Source organism: Tursiops truncatus, chromosome 1 (assembly GCF_011762595.2).
Source record: "Tursiops truncatus isolate mTurTru1 chromosome 1, mTurTru1.mat.Y, whole genome shotgun sequence".
Classification (NCBI taxonomy): domain Eukaryota; kingdom Metazoa; phylum Chordata; class Mammalia; order Artiodactyla; family Delphinidae; genus Tursiops; species Tursiops truncatus.
The window spans coordinates 181,498,233-181,517,008 of NC_047034.1; the positions used below are offsets into that span (position 1 = coordinate 181,498,233).

The following is an 18,776-nucleotide window of genomic DNA, read 5'->3' on the forward strand; positions in this document are numbered from 1 at the left end:
ATAGGTGTTAGCTCTTCTCTAAATGTTTGATAGAATTCGCCTGTGAAGCCATCTGGTCCTGGGCTTTTGTTTGTTGGAAGATTTTTAATCACTGTTTCAATTTTACTGCTTGTGATTGGTCTGTTCATATTTTCTATTTCTTCCTGATTCAGTCTTGGCAGGTTGTGCATTTCTAAGAATTTGTCCATTTGTTACAGGTTGTCCATTTTATTGGCATAGAGTTGCTTGTAGTAATCTCTCATGATCTTTTGTATTTCTGCAGTTTCAGTTGTTACTTCTTTTTCATTTTTAATTCTATTGATTTGAGTCTTCTCCCTTCAAACTATCAAAACTTAAATACAAAGAAAACATATTAAAAGCAGCAAGGGAAAAACAACAAATAACACACAAGGGAATCCCCATAAGGGTAACAGCTGATCTTTCAGCAGAAACTCTGCAAGCCAGAAGGGAGTGGCAGGACATATTTAAAGTGATGAAGGAGAAAAGCCTACAACCAAGATCACTCTACCCAGCAAGGATCTCATTCAGATTTGATGGAGAAATTAAAACCTTTACAGACAAGGAAAAGCTGAGAGAGTTCAGCACCACCAAACCAGCTTTACAACAAATGCTAAAGGAACTTCTCTAGGCAAGAAACACAAGAGAAGGAGAAGACCTACAATAACAAACCCAAAACAATTAAGAAAATGGGAATAGGAACATACATATCGATAATTACCTTCAATGTAAATGGATTAAATGCTCCCACCAAAAGACACAGACTGGCTGAATGGATACAAAAACAAGACCCATATATATGCTGTCTACAAGAGACCCACTTCAGACCTAGAGATGCATACAGACTGAAAGTGAGGGAATGGAAAAAGATATGCCATGCAAATGGAAATCAAAAGAAAGCTGGAGTAGCAATTCTCATATCAGACAAAATAGACTTTAAAATAAAGACTATTACAAGAGACAAAGAAGGACACTAAATAATGATCAAGGGATCGATCCAAGAAGAAGATATAACAATTGTAAATATTTATGCACCCAACATAGGGCACCTCAATACATAAGGCAAATACTAACAGCCATAAAAGGGGAAATCGACAGTAACACATTCATAGTAGGGGACTTTAACACCCCACTTTCACCAATGGACAGGTCATCCAAAATGAAAATAAATAAGGAAACACAAGCTTTAAATGATACATTAAACAAGATGGACTTAATTGATATTTATAGGACATTCCATCCAAAACCAACAGAATACACATTTTTCTCAAGTGCTCATGGAACATTCTCCAGGATAGATCATATCTTGGGTCACAAATCAAGCCTTGGTAAATTTAAGAAAATTGAAATTGTATCAAGTATCTTTTCTGACCACAACACTATGAGACTAGATGTCAATTACAGGAAAAGATCTGTAAAAAATACAAACACATGGAGGCTCAACAACACACTACTTAATAACGAAGTGATCACTGAAGAAATCAAAGAGGAAATGAAAAAATAACTAGAAACAAATGACAGTGGAGACAGGACGACCCAAAATCTATGGGAGACAGCAAAAGCAGTTCTAAGAGGGAAGTTTATAGCAATATAAGCCCACCTTAAGAAACAGGAAACATCTCGAATAAACAACCTAACCTTGCACCTAAAGCAATTAGAGAAAGAAGAACAAAAAAAACCCCAAAGTTAGCAGAAGGAAAGAAATCATAAAAATCAGATCAGAAATAAATGAAAAAGAAATGAAGGAAACGATAGCAAAGATCAATAAACTAAAAGCTGGTTCTTTGAGAAGATAAACAAAATTGATAAACCATTAGCCAGACCAAGAAAAAAAACCAAGAAAAAAATGGAGAAGACTCAAATCAATAGAATTAGAAATGAAAAAGCTGAAGTAACAACTGACACTGCAGAAATACAAAAGATCATGAGAGATTACTACAAGCAACTCTATGCCAATAAAATGGACAACCTGGAAGAAACGGACAAATTCTTAGAAATGCACAACCTGCCAAGACTGAATCAGGAAGAAATAGAAAATATGAACAGACCAATCACAAGCACTGAAATTGAAACTGTGATTAAAAATCTTCCAACAAACAAAAGCCAGGACCAGATGGCTTCACAGGCAAATTCTATCAAAATTTAGAGAAGAGCTAACACCTATCCTTCTCAAACCCTTCCAAAATATAGCAGAGGGAGGAACACTCCCAAATTCATTCTACGAGGCCACCATCACCTTGATACCAAAACCAGACAAGGATGTCACAAAGAAAGAAAACTACCGGCCAATATCACTGATGAACATAGATGCAAAAATCCTCAATAAAATACTAGCAAACAGAATCCAACAGCACATTAAAAGGATCATACACGCTGATCAAGTGGGGTTTATTCCAGGAATGCAAGGATTCTTCAATATACGCAAATCAATCAATGTGATAAACCATATTAACAAATTGAAGGAGAAAAACCATATGATCATCTCAATAGATGCAGAAAAAGCTTTGACAAGATTCAACACCCATTTATGATAAAAACCCTGCAGAAAGTAGGCATAGAGGGAACTTTCCTCAACATAATAAAGGCCATATATGACAAACCCACAGCCAACATCATCCTCAATGGTGAAAAACTGAAAGCATTTCCACTAAGATCAGGAACAAGACAAGGTTGCCCACTCTCACCACTCTTATTCCACCTAGTTTTGGAAGTTTTAGCTATAGCAATCAGAGAAGAAAAGGAAATAAAAGGAATCCAAATCGGAAAAGAAGAAGTAAAGCCGTCACTGTTTGCAGATGACATGATAGTATACACAGAGAATCCTAAAGATGCTACCAGAAAACTACTAAAGCTAATCAATGAATTTGGTAAAGTTGCAGGATAAAAAATTAGTGCACAGAAATCTCTGGCATTCCTATACACTAATGATGAAAAATATGAAAGTGAAATCAAGAAAACACTCCCATTTACCACTGCAACAAAAAGAATAAAATATCTAGGAATAAACCTACCTAAGGAGACAAAAGACCTGTATGCAGAAAATTATAAGACAGTGATGAAAGAAATTAAAGATGATACAAATAGATGGAGAGATATACCGTGTTCTTGGATTGGAAGAATCAACATTGTGAAAATGACTCTACTACCCAAAGCAATCTACAGATTCAATGCAATCCCTATCAAACTACCACTGGCATTTTTCACAGAACTAAAACAAAAAATTTCACAATATATGAAACACAAAAGACCCCGCATAGCCAAAGCAATCTTAAGAACGAAAAACGGAGCTGGAGGAATCAGGGTCCCTGACTTCAGATTATACTACAAAGCTACAGTAATCAAGACAGTATGGTACTGGCACAAAAACAGAAAGATACATTAATGGAACAGGATAGAAAGCCCAGAGATAAACCCACGCACATATGGTCCCCTTATCTATGATAAAGGAGGCAGGAATGTACAGTGGAGAAAGGACAGCCTCTTCAATAAGTGGTGCTGGGAAAACTGGACAGGTACCTGTAAAAGTATGAGATTAGATCACTCCCTAACACCATACACAAAAATAAGCTCAAAATGGATTAAAGACATAAATGTAAGGCCAGAAACTATCAAACTCTTAGAGGAAAACATAGGCAGAACACTTTATGACATAAATCACAACAAGATCCTTTTTGACCCACCTCCTAGAGAAATGGAAATAAAAACAAAAATAAATGGGACCTAATGAAACTTCAAAGTTTTTGCACAGCAAAGGAAACCATAAACAAGACCAAAAGAAAACCCTCAGAAAGGGAGAAAATATTTGCAAATGAAGCAACTGACAAAGGATTAATTTCAAAAATTTACAAGCAGCTCATGCAGCTCTATACCAAAAAACAAACAACCCAATCCAAAAATGGGCAGAAGACCTAAATAGACATTTCTCCAAAGAAGATATACAGATTGCCAACAAACACATGAAAGAATGCTCAACATCATTAATCATTAGAGAAATGCAAATCAAAACTACAATTAGATATCATCTCACACCAGTCAGAATGGCCATCATCAAAAAATCTATAAACAATAAATGCTGGAGAGGGTGTGGAGAAAAGGGAACACTCTTGCACTGCTGGTGGGAATGTGAATTGGTACAACCACTATGGAGAACAGTATGGAGGTTCCTTAAAAAACTACAAATAGGGCTTCCCTTGTGGCGCAGTGGTTGAGAGTCCACCTGCCGATGCAGGGTACACGGGTTCGTGCCCCGGTCCAGGAAGATCCCACATGCTGCAGAGCGGCTGGGTCCGTGAGCCATGGCCGCTGAGCCTGTGCATCTGGAGCCTGTGCTCCGCAACGGGAGAGGCCACAGCAGTGAGAGGCCCACGTACCGCAAAAAAAAAAAAAAAAAAAAAATACTACAAATAGAACTACCATATGACCCAGCAATCCCACTACTGGGCATATACCCTGAGAAAACCATAATTCAAAAAGAGTCATGTACCAAAATGTTCATTGCAGCTCTATTTACAATAGCCCAGAGATGGAAACAACCTAAGTGCCCATCATCGGATGAATGGATCAAGAAGATGTGGCACATATATACAATGGAATATTACTCAGCCATAAACAGAAACGAAATTGAGTTATTTGTAGTGAGGTGGATGTACCTAGAGTCTGTCATACAGAGTGAAGTAAGTCAGAAAGAGCAAGACAAATACCGTATGCTGACACATATATATGGAATTTAAGAAAAAAAAATGTCATGAAGAACCTAGGGGTAAGACAGGAATAAAGACACAGACCTACTAGAGAATGGACCTGAGGATATGGGGAGAGGGAAGGGTAAGCTGTGACAAAGTGAGAGAGGGGCATGGACATATATACACTACCAAGCGTAAAATAGATAGCTAGTGGGAAGCAGCCACACAGCACAGGGAGATCAGCTCGGTGCTTTGTGCCCGCCTGGAGGGGTGGGATAGGGAGGGTGGGAGGGAGGGAGACGCAAGAGGGAAGAGATATGGGAACATACGTATATGTATAACTGATTCACTTTGTTATAAAGCAGAAACTAACACACCATTGTAAAGCAATTATACCCCAATAAAGATGTTAAAAAAAAAAGAACAAAAAAAACCCCAAAGTTAGCATAAGGAAAGAAATCATAAAGATCATATCAAAAAGAAATGAAGAAGAAATGAAGGAAACGATAGCAAAGATCAATAAAACTAAAAGCTGGTTCTTTGAGAAGATAAACAAAATTGATAAACCATTAGCCAGACTCATCAAGAAAAAAAGGGAGAAGACTTAAGTCAACAGAATTAGAAATGAAAAGGAGAAGTAACATTTGCATGCTCGTCATTCTTCCCGGGGATGAAGTGTGCTGCTGGCCCAGCCGTGTTCAGAGAGGACGCTCGGAGCTGCAGGAGTTGGTGGAGCAGGGTGGGGGTAGAGGGACAGAAGTCCTCGCTGCAGCTTCTCGCCTCCTTCAGAGGCAAAGGAGGAAAAGGAGCTTGAATATGAAGATCTGATTTCCATGCATTAAAAAAGGAAGGTTTGGGGCAAATGCTGCCCGTCAGGAAGCACTGAGTCTTAGTGCGCAGGGGGCATCAGATGGTGTTTGGTTGTATGAAACGTGTCCCTTCTGAAGGGCCCTGCCTCTGTGATTTAAATTTGTGCCATCACTCTGGTTTTTGTGATTAAGTTCCTTAAGTTGATAGTAAAAGGGAGAGGACGTGGGTGCATAAGGCCGGCTGTGCTCATGAGGGTGAGTCTCCTGGGAAATGCTCTGACCACCGCTTTTTAGAAAAAGAATAAGTGACTAAAAATGGCAAAAAAGAAAGAAAATACGACCGAATGTATGTTGAAGTGCCTGTGACAGAAAGTGACAGTGACGTTTCCGCTGGACGCTGGCATGTCAGAATGCCTGTGAGAAGAGCGGGAAAGCGCCCACCAAGGAACAGAAGAGAGGAGGCGGGGGACCGGCGGGGCAGCGCGGGAGCAGTGCCCGGCCTGGGAGCTGCCGAGGTCACCAGGCTGTGCGTCCCCGCAGCATCTGTGGTGCGGGGCATGGAGGCCTGTCCTCCGGCTCGTTTCATCCTTCAGTGTTTGTTGAGCGCCTGCACTGGGCCAGCCCTGCCCTGGGCTCCAGAGATGCAGCAGGAACAAGGGCCACTGCTCCAGGAAGAGAGACCACACGGCACGGCCGCTCGGGAGGGTGGGTGCCGTCCTGCCGTCCTTGTCCTGAGATGATCACTGAAGCCATCTCGCAGGAGGATGACAATCTTTTTTTCTATTTTTTATTATTGTAAAATATACATAACGTGAGATTTACCATTTTAGCCACTTTCCAGTGTACGGTTCTGTGCCGTTGAGGACATTCACATCGTTTTGTAGACACACCACCGTCCAGCTCCAAAACTTGAGAACGGCGGAATATTTTTAAACCACCCGATTGCTCAGGAGTTTTCGGAAAAGATTTTTAAATTACTAGTCAGTTGTCTAATCTGTTCAAAGCATAGATTAAGGTAGATTTTATAACTAAAATTTAACTTTTGGCGTTGTTCATTTGTCTCCCTGCAAGATATACGAACCCATCTCTCGTTAATAAGGATTGTTTTTGACGCCCAGAATCCGTTTGTGTGAGTTTGCTTTCTTTAGTTGGTAGGTGTATAAATCACGTGAACCCTATTTGCAAGTTTAGTGTCAGTCTGTCAGGTGCTTCCCCAGTCCTAAAATTGTATTCTCGTGTGTTTTCTGTATTCAGAGCTTGGGTTGGAGAGAAGTTCCTATCGTGTAAGCTTTGATTTTCTGCAATCACAGTAGACGGTGTCTACGTATTGCGTCACTTAATGCCGTGGATAGGGGACCAGCTCGTCCCTGTCCTCCCGTGAAACTGCAAGTCCCAGATGCGCCTCCCCCACCAGTGGCCAGCAGCCCAGGCCACGTGGGTCTAGCAGGCTCAGGTGGGGCAGACTGGCCAGTGCAGGGAGGAAGGCTTGGTGACAGGAGGAGCCCCTGGGAGGCCCCTGAGCGGCAGGAGGAGAGCTCGGTGCAGAGGGGCAGCTTCCCGCCGTGGACACACAGGGCCCTGCACCCTGTCCTTCCTCCGGTCAGCACTGTGCCCCCGGTTGTCACCTCCCACAGTGGGGACGCCCAGCAGCCAAGACCCACGAGGCAGATACGCGGTGCGTGAGGGTGTGGTGCCCGCGCAGGGGAAGAGGAAGCCAGAGGAGGGAGGCGGTCAGCTGACCGCCTGACACCACATGACGCTGCGTGGCGGGGGGGCCCCCGGGGCAGCAGTGCCGTGGCCTGTGGAGCCTCCAGGGGTCCCTTTACAGGGGCAGTAACGGGCCGCCCTGGCCACTGTGTTTGCAGGTGGTGGGAAGGGCAGGCTCCTGGGGTGCTGAAGCAGAGCCTGCGGGGCTCACTGATGGGTCGGGGACAGGCCACACCTGGAACAGGAGGGAGGGGTGGGAGCCGCTGGGGTCTCCAGGCTTCGTGGCCTGAATACCTAGAAGACTGGCGGTTCTGGGCTCTGCGCCAGAGGCTGCGAGGGGCGCACGTGAGGGGGAGCCTGTGGGCGGGGAAGGGGGGGTTGGTCTGGTTGAGTCACATTTAAGTGACGTTAAGACCCAAGTACATGCTGGGTAGCAGAGAGGCCCAGGTGGTGGCACAAACGTTAGGGTCATGAGCACAGAGATGGGTGTGCAGCCTGGGACCTGGGCAAAAGCACCGTCAGGGTCTGTATGGACAAACGGGGGGCGGGCTGAGTCCTGGAGGGGGCGCAGGGGGCGCCCTGGGAGCCCGACTCAGAAGGGCCTGGAGGAGACAGGTGAGGAGAGTCACGTGCCGCCGGGAGCCCATGGCGCGTTCTTCGGGCGGGCAGCCACTGATGATGGGCAGGCGACCCGAAGGGGGTGCAGGTGGCCTTGATGAAGAGTGGTTTCCAAGGAGATGGGGGGGCGGGCAGGAGCCCGAGGGAGGGGCTGTGGAGGGCAGGACGCAGGAGACTGCTGCCCACGGGTTGAGAGGGCGACTCTCAAACAAGTGTGTTGTTTGCGGATGGAGATTCTGCCACACAGCCTAAGGTCATGCCTCCAGGATCACAGTAGACCCTGGGTAGACTCTCACTCGCCCTGCAGCCATTCGTCCCTGATCTTTCTGTTCTTCTGTTTCAGGAAAAAGAGAGTGAAGCTGCGAAGGCCGAGAGTCAGGGTACGTAGAACGCACATCGTGAAAGCTCTGCGTAGTCACGCCGCGAATGTCTGCATCTCCGACGCTTCAGGGCTGAATGCAAAATACTACCTTTACTAACTGGTAGCTTTTAAACTGTATTTCCCATCCAACTGGTTAACTGGTTACTAAAACTTTGAAAATAGTTTTCTACCAAAGGTTATTTAAATAGCTTTCTTTTTAATTTCTTTAGACACTCAAGGAAGGAAAGCGGCCCCACCTAATGCTCCAGAAATTCCAGATAATCACTATTTAGATAAGTGAGTAAAGTTGTCTCTAACCCACTGTAGAATAAGTAGAGGGACTAACCCATAAAAATGCCGTCAGATAAATATATTCCCCCTGGTTCATGAGGCTCACGTGACCTAGTTGGCTCTTTTCAGTGATTCTGAAAGCTAGGAAATTGCCCTCCAAACCAGGAGCACCAGCTGTGAGTCAAGGTAACCTTTCCTCTCTTCCCCGACAGAAACGAGCAGGCTGTTTGTCAGAAGTCCTGTTACAGGCCAGAAATTCTTTTAGTGTTTGATGAAAGTATAGTTGATTTACGGTGTGTTGGTCTCTGCTGTACAGCAGAGTGACTCAGTTATACGTATATATGTTCTTTCTCATCTTCTTCTCCACTATGGCTTATCACAGGACATTGAATATGGTCAGGCTCAAACTTTACAGCAGCAAAATGCTTTCTCCTGTGCTGTGGCTGAGACAGATCTACAAGGAATTTAAGGGAGATGTCTTGGTCTAATCTTTTCTTGTGATTTAAAATATCCTTTCTGCTTGGTGACGCTGACAGAGTTAGAATTCTAAGGGATCTTAAGCTACTTTTTCTCAAACCCCTACGTGGTAAAGACTCTTGTTTACGCCCTTTGATAGAGGAGCTACCCAGCCCCTCGTGAGGCCCCTCTGTGAGGGGCAGCCGTGCCTCCAGGTCAAGCTGAAGCCCACTCAGTGGGTCTGGGATGGTGGCCGCAGGCTGGGCATGGGGGCGTCACAGAGCTCCCCGGGAGCCGGCAGGATGGGGGCGGCTAAACTGGGTCTGTGCTTCATTTCCTGCCTTTCTGTGTTGTTTCAGTTTATGCATTTTTTGTGGGGAGAGGAGCGACTCCTTCACAGAAGAAGGCCTGGATCTCCATTACTGGAAGCACTGTCTTATGCTGACGAGATGTGACTACTGCAAACAGGTCAGGTGCTGGGCACGGGCGGGCCAGACCCAGGCAGGCGAGCTGGGCACGCAGTTCCCGAAGGCTGAGTCACAAAAATGTCCCAAATCTTAGCATTTTCAGAGGAAAAGTTATGGGGAAAGTTTTGTTGGGGTTGATTTTTCTTACTTTATTATTAGAGTATAACATATATATAAATGTATACAAGTCATGGGTGTTACAGCTCCTGAATTATCGCAAGATAAAGAAATCCACGTAACCGCCAGCAGGCCAGGTACCGCAAGGTACCCCACCCTCCTCCCCAGGGCCATCACTGTCCTCATGTCTGTTTCTTGCTTTGTGAGTTTTACTGAAGTGGAATCATACGCTACGTCTGGGGTTTGCTGTACAGTATTCCATTGTTTGAATGTACCACAATTTATCAGTCCTTTCTACTGCGTCTGGGTTTGGGCTGAGACTGTTAGGAATAGCGTTGCTACAGACACCCTTGTGTAATCTTCCGCGCGTGCGGACGCACGTTTTTGGGCGTACACCTCGCTGTAGGACGGCTGGGTGGGCTCGCGTCCAGCTGCAGAAGGCCAGTGTGAGCCGCGCGCCTAGTGTCCGGGCGGGAGCCGCCCCCCGTCCTCGCCAGCCTCGCAGTCGCCACCTGCCACGCGCATGTCACGCTCTCCTGACGATGCTGGGCTGGAGCCCTGTCCCCCTGCTGGCCTCTCGCTGACCTCTTTTGCGAAGCACTTCTAGTTTCTCACCCATATTTTGAATTGGGTGCCAGTCCCACTATTGCTGACGTGTAGTCATTCTTGACACACCCGGATGTGCGTCCTTCGCCACTTGAATGTGTGGTGTCCACTCTGTGTCTGGCCTCTTCACCAACGAGCAGGAGCTTTTCATTTTAATGTTGTCCACCCTACTGACCGGTTCTAGGGTTAATGCTTGGGCACCCTGTTGAAGGGGTCCTCGCGCACCCCAGTTGTTCATCTTTCCTCTATGCAGCCAGCCAGCCCTTCTTTAGACAGAGGAGGGGAACCAGAAGGGGAGTGACCTTCTCTCCTGTCCTGGGTGCTCTCAGGCCTGCAGGGGCAGGGTGGGCAGGCCCCACCCTCTGAGCAGCTCCTCCCCACCCTGGCTGGCGGTGCAGACTCCTCCCCCCGGCGTGGCCTGGCTCCTCTGGCAGCAGGCGAGAGTCTGCGGCATGAAGCTCTAGGGTGTGTACAAGCCCCTCCTGGCAAAGAGGTCACAGTGGTGAAAGGGTCTCTTCTTGTGACCCGTTTCCGGGCACGTTCTTAGAAATGGCCGGGAGCCGGGATTGAACCCAAGGCCATGTAGGCCCCTGAGCTCTTCAGAGTACAGGGCAGGGTTAGTGTTGTGGGTGAACCGTTGCTTCCCCTCCCCGCTTAGCCGTGGCCTCTGGATGCTCCTGAGGTAGCATGGCAAGCAGGATGTGAGGTCTCCAGCCACGTGTACGTGACTGCACAGGTAACAGGTGTGCGCCTCCCTTCCCGAGTGGTGCTGGCGGGACAGGAAGCGCGTGCTCGTGCAGGGGCCGGGGCCGGGGCCGCACGCGCCTCAGGGCGCTCAGCCATGTGACGTGTCCCGTCGTGGCTTCCAGGTGGTGGAGATTTCCAGCCTGACGGAGCATCTGCTGACAGAGTGTGACAAAAAGGACAGCTTTGGGGAGTGTTACCGCTGCAGCGAGGCCATTTTAAAGGAAGAGCTGCCCAGACACATAAAAACGAGAGACTGCAACCGTGAGTGCCCCCGCAGCCCCCCGAGACCCTCGCGCCATCCCCGGAGGCCCGGCTGGGGGGTCGGGGGGCAGATCCCGCGTCTGCCGGTGCCCCTGCCCACCCGTTCCTCTGCGCCGCCATTCACGCCCCACAGGAGTAACTAGATCTTGTCTCACTGAAACCGTTTCAGCTGCCAAAGCGGAGAAGCTGGCGAACCGGTGTCCTCTGTGCCACGAGAATTTCACCCCCGGAGAAGAGGTGAGGGGCTGACAGGGCGACCTGGCTGCGTGGAGGGACAGCAGGCGTCGGGCGGAGGCTGGCCCCCGGGGTGGGGTGAGGCTCTGTCTCAGGATTCCTGCGCTCCCTGCGCAGCACGCCTGTGGCATCTCCCAGGAAGGGGGAGCGAGCGTCTCAGCTCTTTGGGATGGAAGCATGAAGTGGTTTCACTTTTTCCAGGCTTGGCTTTCATCTCCACGTTGGGGCCTAGACTGGCCTCCTGGCCAGATTCTGTAACGCTCTGGTCCCTTGTAATGCATAAAGCTGAGCCCCGTCCAGGTTGGAAATCCTACCTCGTGTCCGGTGCCCAGCACTCCGCCCGCTCCCAGCGTGAGCCACGCGGGTGACACAGCGGCCTAGTTGGGGGGCGCCAGGGTCTCCCACCCTCTCCTCCACGCGCCCCGTCCTCTGGTGTCAGCCTGATCACTCTGGCTCACACGACGCCAGCGCTGCCCTGCGTGCTGAGCTCCCGCGGGGCCCAGCAGGCCCAGCCTCTCCTGCCCTTAGCCCCTCAGCCGCGGCCACCTGCGGTCCACCCACTGCGTCCACTGCGGGGTCCCTTGTCCCAGCCCTGGGGCTGTGGTGCCAATAGGATGGCTCAGACCCAGCGACGCCCCACCGTGCCGGATGGTGGGCCCGGCCGCCCGCTGCTCCCTCAGCGCCCCGGCCATCCGGCCGTCCAGGGCTCATCCTCTCTCCCTCTCAGAAAACGTCACACACGTAACAGAGACAAGCATGGGAACCACGTGCCTCCTCACGGGCCGTGTGTGGGGAAGGCACGGTGAAGGCTTAGGTCTCTTCCATCGTTGACTGGTTTTCAGAATGACAGGTTGGGTCCCCAGCACCTTCCAGTGGTGGCTTATTTGCTTGTTGGATCTTAGCACCATCAGGAACTCACGGCTTAAAACTGTCTGCCGTGTTCAGCTGTTGGCATCGCTGTGCTTAGTGGTGCGTGAACGAACCGATCTCTGGCCATCAGAGCCTCTGCAGACAGGCTCCTGGCGCTGCCGGTGGCCCAGGGGACTCAGAGCCTCCTGGCCGTCGCAACAAGGTGCCCCACCGAGCCTTCCGTTCCTGGTTCCCTGCAGTGGAAATGACGTTCCAGGACCCCCTCGGGTGCCTCGGGTGCTCCTTGCTCCTGGTTCGGTACCATTCTGGGCCTCTTTGCGGACAGAGCCGGGGAAAACGTTGAGATAAATCCATCAAAAGTTCACGGTGGGGGTTTCCCTGGTGGTGCAGTGGTTGACAGTCCGCCTGCCGATGCAGGGGACACGGGTTCGTGCCCCGGTCCGGGAGGATCCCACATGCCGTGGGGCGGCTGGGCCCGTGAGCCATGGCCGCTGAGCCTGCGCGTCCGGAGCCTGTGCTCCGCAACGGGAGAGGCCACAACAGTGAGAAGCCCGCGTACCGCAAAAAAAAAAAAAAAAAAAGTTCATGGTGACGTTCCTGATTCGGAGTCTGAGCTGTAAGGGTCTCTTGAACCTCTGGCGTCGCACGTCTGTGTGTCCTTCCTTCCCTCCCAAGAATCAGTGCCCACAGCCCCCAGAGATGCCCGCTGGACCGTCAGAGTGCGTTGCTCAGACCCACGTTCCCCTTGGCGGGGGCTCAGAGCAGCAGTGTGGGTGCTGCAGGCAGGGAGATGCTGCTGGACGCGTGCTGTCCCAGCTCTTTGTGTCCCTCCCGTGCCTCCTTCTGGAGACGTGGGACAAAAGCATCTCTGCTTCACGGTCACAGGAGTTGCTCCACGTGCTTGTGTCGCCAGTTGTTAACAGTTCAGCCTCATTGTTTCAGTCTGTGTTCAAGTCCCAGGGGTTTTCAAACACAAGCTCTACAATTACATGAGATACTTAGACGGTTCCAAAGTCTATCAAATGAGACTCACTCAGGGAAGACCCGACAGAAGCTGCTGCCCTGCCCACCATCCCTCCTCTTACAGAGCGAGCGGCTTTTTATGGTTTATCCATTTTAGTCTTAAATGTGAGCTGCTCTCACATGCCCACACTTTTTCTCTCTCCCTGTGTATTTTTAGAATTTAGGAGCCTTTGAGCTTTTGTTGTCGTTGTCACCTTTACACTATTACTGTCGTACGTGAGCAGCCCCTCCTTCTGGAGACCAGTCGGCTCCCTGCTCTGAGCAGCGCGGACATTGGCAGTGGCCTCCTTCCCCTCCTGCCCTCCCCCCAAGCCCCCCGCGTCTGCCTTGAGGGGATGGCATCTGACTCACAGTCAACTGCAGAGACGCATTGGCAGGCTTGTGCTGCTTCTCCTCTGCTTTCTCCGTGTTTTCTTAACGTGGCACCACCCGCCGAGCAGCTTAAACACCCGTTGTTCTATCACAGTTTCTGTGGGTCAGAAGTCCAGGCACGACCTGGCTGGGTCCTCTGCTTGCGGTCTCCCAGGGCTGCACTCGAGGTGTCATCCAGGCTGCGCTCTCATCTGTGGCTCGGCAGGGAAAGGAGCCACTTCCTGGCCCATCGCAGGTGCTGGCAGAATTCTTTTCTTCGTCATTGTAGGACCGAGGGCCCTTCTTCCTTGCTGGCTGTCCAGCAGGGCCACCCTCAGCCCCTGCACCCTGTGCCCCTGGACCGTCGCACGTTGCGCACCCCGCGTGACAGCGGTCTTGGCATGTTTGCTCAGCGGTGATGAGAGCTGGGAGAGGTGTGAAGTGCGGGCAGCATCTCAAGATACATGGGTGCTCCGGCCGTGCACTCAGCACAGGGGGCTCCAAGGCAGGACACGCACAGAGCTCAGGACCCACGCCCGCAGCCGCAGCGCATCGCCACCCCTCTGGTGGCCTGGTTCCCACTCCACCTGCCTCTCGTTTCAGGCGTGGAAGGCCCACCTCATGGGCCCCACGGGCTGCACAGTGAACCTGCGCCGGACGCACGTGCTACGCAAGGCGCCCACGCTGCCGCCAGGTAAGCATCCGCCCGGCCTCGGCCCTGTCCCTGGGTCCCGAACAAGTAGGGTGATCATGTCGTCAGCACCAGCTCTGGCCGAAGCCCCTCCACGTGGTCCTGCTTCCCCACTCACAGAGCTGAGAAACCAAACCGCGGGTGTTCGCAGGCGCACCCCGGGTCTCGTGTCCCTCCGCACCGTGGGTACCAGTGTCCAGAAACTGGGGGTTCAGTAGGAGACCCGTAGGCGGCGCCACGACCTGACTTCTGAATCCCAGTTCTGGCTGCTTTCTGTAGGGTTTAGAATGCCTTACAGAAGAGTGTTATTTTTCATTAGAAAATTATTCTTGACCTTGGATACATGACTTTATTTTGGGGCCATGTGATCAACGAGAACATGAGGAAATGTGTCTCGTGCTCATTCAGCGCCAGGCACCTGCAGGAGCTGCACCCCTCACACACGCACACACGCACACACACGCGCGCACGCACACGTGTGAGGACCAGGGGTGCTGGGGGAGCCACCCCGGCCTCCTAGCCGGGTAACCGGCCCTGGTCACATGGCTGCTGGTCTTTCATTTCGGGAGCTGTTTGAAACTAAAAATTAGGTAAGCGGCTCAGTTCTTTCCTCTGACCGTGCGTCAGGCTCCTCCTCTGGCTCACTCTTCTTCCTCTCCTGCCCTCGCATGTGCATCCTCGAGGGTGGCCCGCCCAGCCCCCTCTCACATCTGCCGGCCCAGCCCAGCCACCTGTGGGCTGGGTGACCAGGAGCGTCCCAGCCCCTCGTGCTCAGATCCTCCCCGTGTCTGGCGACCCCGGGCCACTCGCACTGTCACCGCGGCTTTACGCCCTGGCTCATGCTTGTCCCCCGTGCTCTGTGTGTCCACTGCAGGTAGAGGCCCAGCCGCAGCCAAGTCGGGGACCTCGGGATCCAAGGTCGGAAGCAAGATCCCCACCCCCAAGGGGGGCCTGAGTAGAAGCTCCGGCAGGACGTACACGAAGCGGTGACAGCACCGCATCTGCTCCCTCGTCTCCAAAGGGAGCGAGCAGCTTCCCCAGCCGTGGACGTGTCACCTCAAAGCATCTCTAGACGTGGCAACCCCCGCTCCGCCCCTGCTGCCCCCAGGCTCCTGGTTGCGCCCGTCCCGACCATGGCCCCTGCATCCGGAGTGAGGCCCTGATCTCCCCATGGCTCCGGCTCGCAGATCTCCACCCCCCAGGGCCCGGGGTCCACAGGAGACGGTCCTACTGGAGGAGCAGCGCCGAGCGGCCCATGCGGAGGGACAGGCCCAGCGCAGCACCTCTGCGCGGCTGCTTGGAGCAATTTCCATAAAGCCCTCACTCTAAACCTCTTGCATGTGGGTCTCTCTCAGCCGTGGTGGAAGGTCTGCAGGGCTTGCCAGGCCGGGGGATGGGATGGGATGGGATGGGGGGGCCAGTCCCCCTGTGCCCCTCCTCCCCAGGGTAGGGGGGGCCGTCAGCCTGCAAAGCCTGCATGTCCACGGCAGCAAGAAGTAAGGTCGAGGTCAAGAAGTTAAGGTCCCGGCCCGGCCCCCTCGGCTCTCGCCTGCCAGACGCTCGGAGCGCAGCCCGCCTGACCCCCCCCATCGGCGCCCACACCAGGCGGAGTGGAGGTTAATGCTGGCAGCTCCACGTCAGGCCCTTCCTCGGGGGGCTTCAAGTTCTTTACACGCATGAAGCCCTAGAAAAATAGGAGATGACATTCCCCGATGATCCTGCGCTCACCTGAGCAGGTGTGTCCGTCGAAATAGCCCTTTCCTAAACCTCTGGGGCAGGCAGAGCGACTCCCACTCTGTGTAACATTCAGAGGAGCCTCCGAGCCTCTGCTCAGCCCGTCATCCTGTCCCGCTCGGATCCGCGTGGGAATTGCAACTGTATGTTCACTTTTCTCAAACACTTTGTATGATACTTTCAACACCAAAAACCACTTAAAATGATGAAACCAAACCTCAGAATCCAGCCTCCTGACCAGCCGCCAACCAACCTTCCCGGCCCATGGCAGTGGCTCACCTGGCTTCAGAGCCAGGTAGCTGTGGGGGAGCCAGTGTCTGTCCAGAACGTGCTTGGAAAGGCCGCCTTCTCGTCCACGCCTGTGGTCCCCAGGTGCCCAGCCCACTAGAGACCGAAAGAAGATGGCCCTCCCTGCCCCACCCGGCCCCGTGCCCAGGGTGTGCTTTCCTCCTGAGCATGATCCAGGCAGGCTTCCAGGATGACGAAACTTGTACTACACCGTTAGTGTAAGAATATTTTTAATTCCCAACCATGTAAAATAACAAAATATATATTTAAAAACTAATAGTTATTTGAGTGATGTGCTCCCTGGGTATGTTAGTGACCATGAATTGGTACTAGTCGATCAATTTCCATTTTTGGTAGGCTAATGCTTTCTCATATGGTTGACTCAGAATACTGAGCCGGAATAAGAGTGACCAAGAGAATTACCTTCAAAAATATACTCTATAAAAAAACGTAAAAGTATGGGGGGAGAAATAACATAAAACTTTACTAGAGAGAGCAGAGTACAGATGCCAAGATAATTATAAAATGAGCCTTCCTGGTTTCAAAAAGATGTTGCCATGGTCTCTCACCCATGAGAGTGAAGTACAGGTAGAACACTTCTTTAAACAGAACAATGAGAAAAGTTAACCAAGAAATGATTCTTTTCTCTCCAATCAAAACTTTTAAGAAATATACAGTTAATGTTTTCTATGTATTGTAACATAAAGAAGATATTTGTAAAATTACTTAATTTTTAGTGATTGACAAAATTGAGTACATTTAAAACAGATCAGTCTTGCTGGTTACAGAAGAATCATGTGTTTCTATTCCGATGATTCCTGGCAGTGATCAGTGGCTATTAAAATCTTTACAGAGTTATATATATACTACTAAGGGCCCAAGAATAAAGGATAGAAAACTAAAAAGGAACTATCAGCTCCCTTGGCCATTCATAAACATCTAAACTTGGAACAGTACTTAACTGAAATTTCACTCATGAATATGTTGTGGATACTTAACAATATTTATTTCTATTATTTTCATATTTCAAAATATTCTAATTTAAAAGAATTGTATCTATAAATTTGGCATTAGAGTACAAGCGTAAACACTTTTAATGAAAATTTGCAACTTTTTAATGTTTTGACATAGTTTTCTATTTGTCTTTATTTCACGTACCAAAATTGTAAAATATCTAAGTAATATATTTTTGTTGTTGTTTGAGGGCTTAGGCGTTAATTCACCGAGTATATGAATATAATAAAAAGATTACTAAATGTCTTGTCACTTTCATTTTAAAATTATAATTAAAAAGCAATCGGTAAGTTACATTTCCTTTCATAAACATGCAGGTGTAGCTCAGCCCTGAAATGCCAGGGAGTTGCTGAGATTTGCTTAGAGAGGGGCAGTGGGTATTAGGTTGCCAGGAGAGAGTGTGGTTCCTAAAATAAGTTATTTGTGGGTTTACTCCTGAAGAAGCTAAACGATTTTAAGCTACATATAAATTAGAGAAAGTTCTTTACCAATTTTATCCCATGGAATAAAATGAGAATATTTTATAAATGCTCCAATTGTGCCCATCAGAGGTTTATACTTTATAGTCTCTTCTTGTGTTTTTTATCCCTTTTGAAAGAGGGCATTTTTACCAGCCAACAAAGCTATTTTGCTTTTCAAATAAGTAAAAATACAGTATTTTCTCTGTTGATTTGTAGAGTGGTTTTAAGTTTTTATTACCTTTGATGGTTTTATAAGTTTCCATTTTGAAGTTATAGTTTTTTCCTTTATATATATACACACACACACACACACACACACACATATATAAACTTAAAACTTAGCATTACAGTTTAAACAGCAAAATTACTTATCTTACTTTGGTAGGCGGGGTGTGTGCGTGAGTGTGTGCTCTGGAGAACGTGGGAGGAAAGAGCTCGCTGTCCAAAGGGAAGAGAGCGATTCCACCTGCTAGTGTCAGACACCCCGAGAGATTTCAGTGCGCTACTTTCAACTAGGTGTTCGTTAGTGCCATTGCTTATTTGCTCTTAAAAACTAGCCCAGTGCTAAAAAAACAAGAGCCTGCTGGAGCAGCGTGTGCCCCGAATCCTTTCCTCGGAGCGCTGGGGTCTCCGCCCAGCCTGCTGCCACCAGGGGCAGGAAAGACCTGGGCAGGAGCTGAGCCTCCCGGATCTGGGGTCGGGGTTTGGGGCGGTGACCCCCGGAGCCGCTGCCGCAGGGCGGACGGGAGCAATTCAGTGGAGCGCCCCACGCCCCCACGTGCGTGTTCTGGAAGGGTCAGAGGACCTGCAGGGCAGCTGGTCCCACCCTCCACTGCGGGCAGGGAAACTGGGTCAGAGCCCAAGCCCTCACCACCGGAAGGCAGCGTGCCCAGATGTGAACCCTGTGCTCTGCACCTCTGTCCACCCTGCGGTGAGGGTTGCCGGGAGCAGGTTCGGGGTACTGGAGGCAAGATCCGCTTGTCTCTGCCTC

The 18,776-nt window shown here is 49.8% G+C and overlaps 1 protein-coding gene across 7 annotated transcripts in view; it reads left to right on the plus strand.

Annotated features, from left to right (window-relative positions):
- Positions 1-17,566, plus strand: part of CEP104 (centrosomal protein 104) — a 57,344-nt gene extending 39,778 nt beyond the window's left edge. For 6 of the 7 annotated variants that reach the window (XM_019930961.3, XM_019930957.3, XM_019930962.3 and 3 more), the window contains 7 exons: positions 8,157-8,193; positions 8,405-8,471; positions 9,281-9,389; positions 10,981-11,119; positions 11,289-11,356; positions 14,201-14,291; positions 15,163-17,566. In XM_019930961.3, coding sequence (XP_019786520.1) covers positions 8,157-8,193; positions 8,405-8,471; positions 9,281-9,389; positions 10,981-11,119; positions 11,289-11,356; positions 14,201-14,291; positions 15,163-15,278 — 627 coding nt within the window. In that variant the 3' untranslated portion in view covers positions 15,279-17,566. Of the gene's footprint in view, positions 1-8,156; positions 8,194-8,404; positions 8,472-9,280; positions 9,390-10,980; positions 11,120-11,288; positions 11,357-14,200; positions 14,292-15,162 lie in introns of those variants that run through there. The other variant, XM_033844488.2, reaches the window with a different exon arrangement.
- The last annotated feature ends 1,210 nt before the right edge of the window (positions 17,567-18,776 follow it).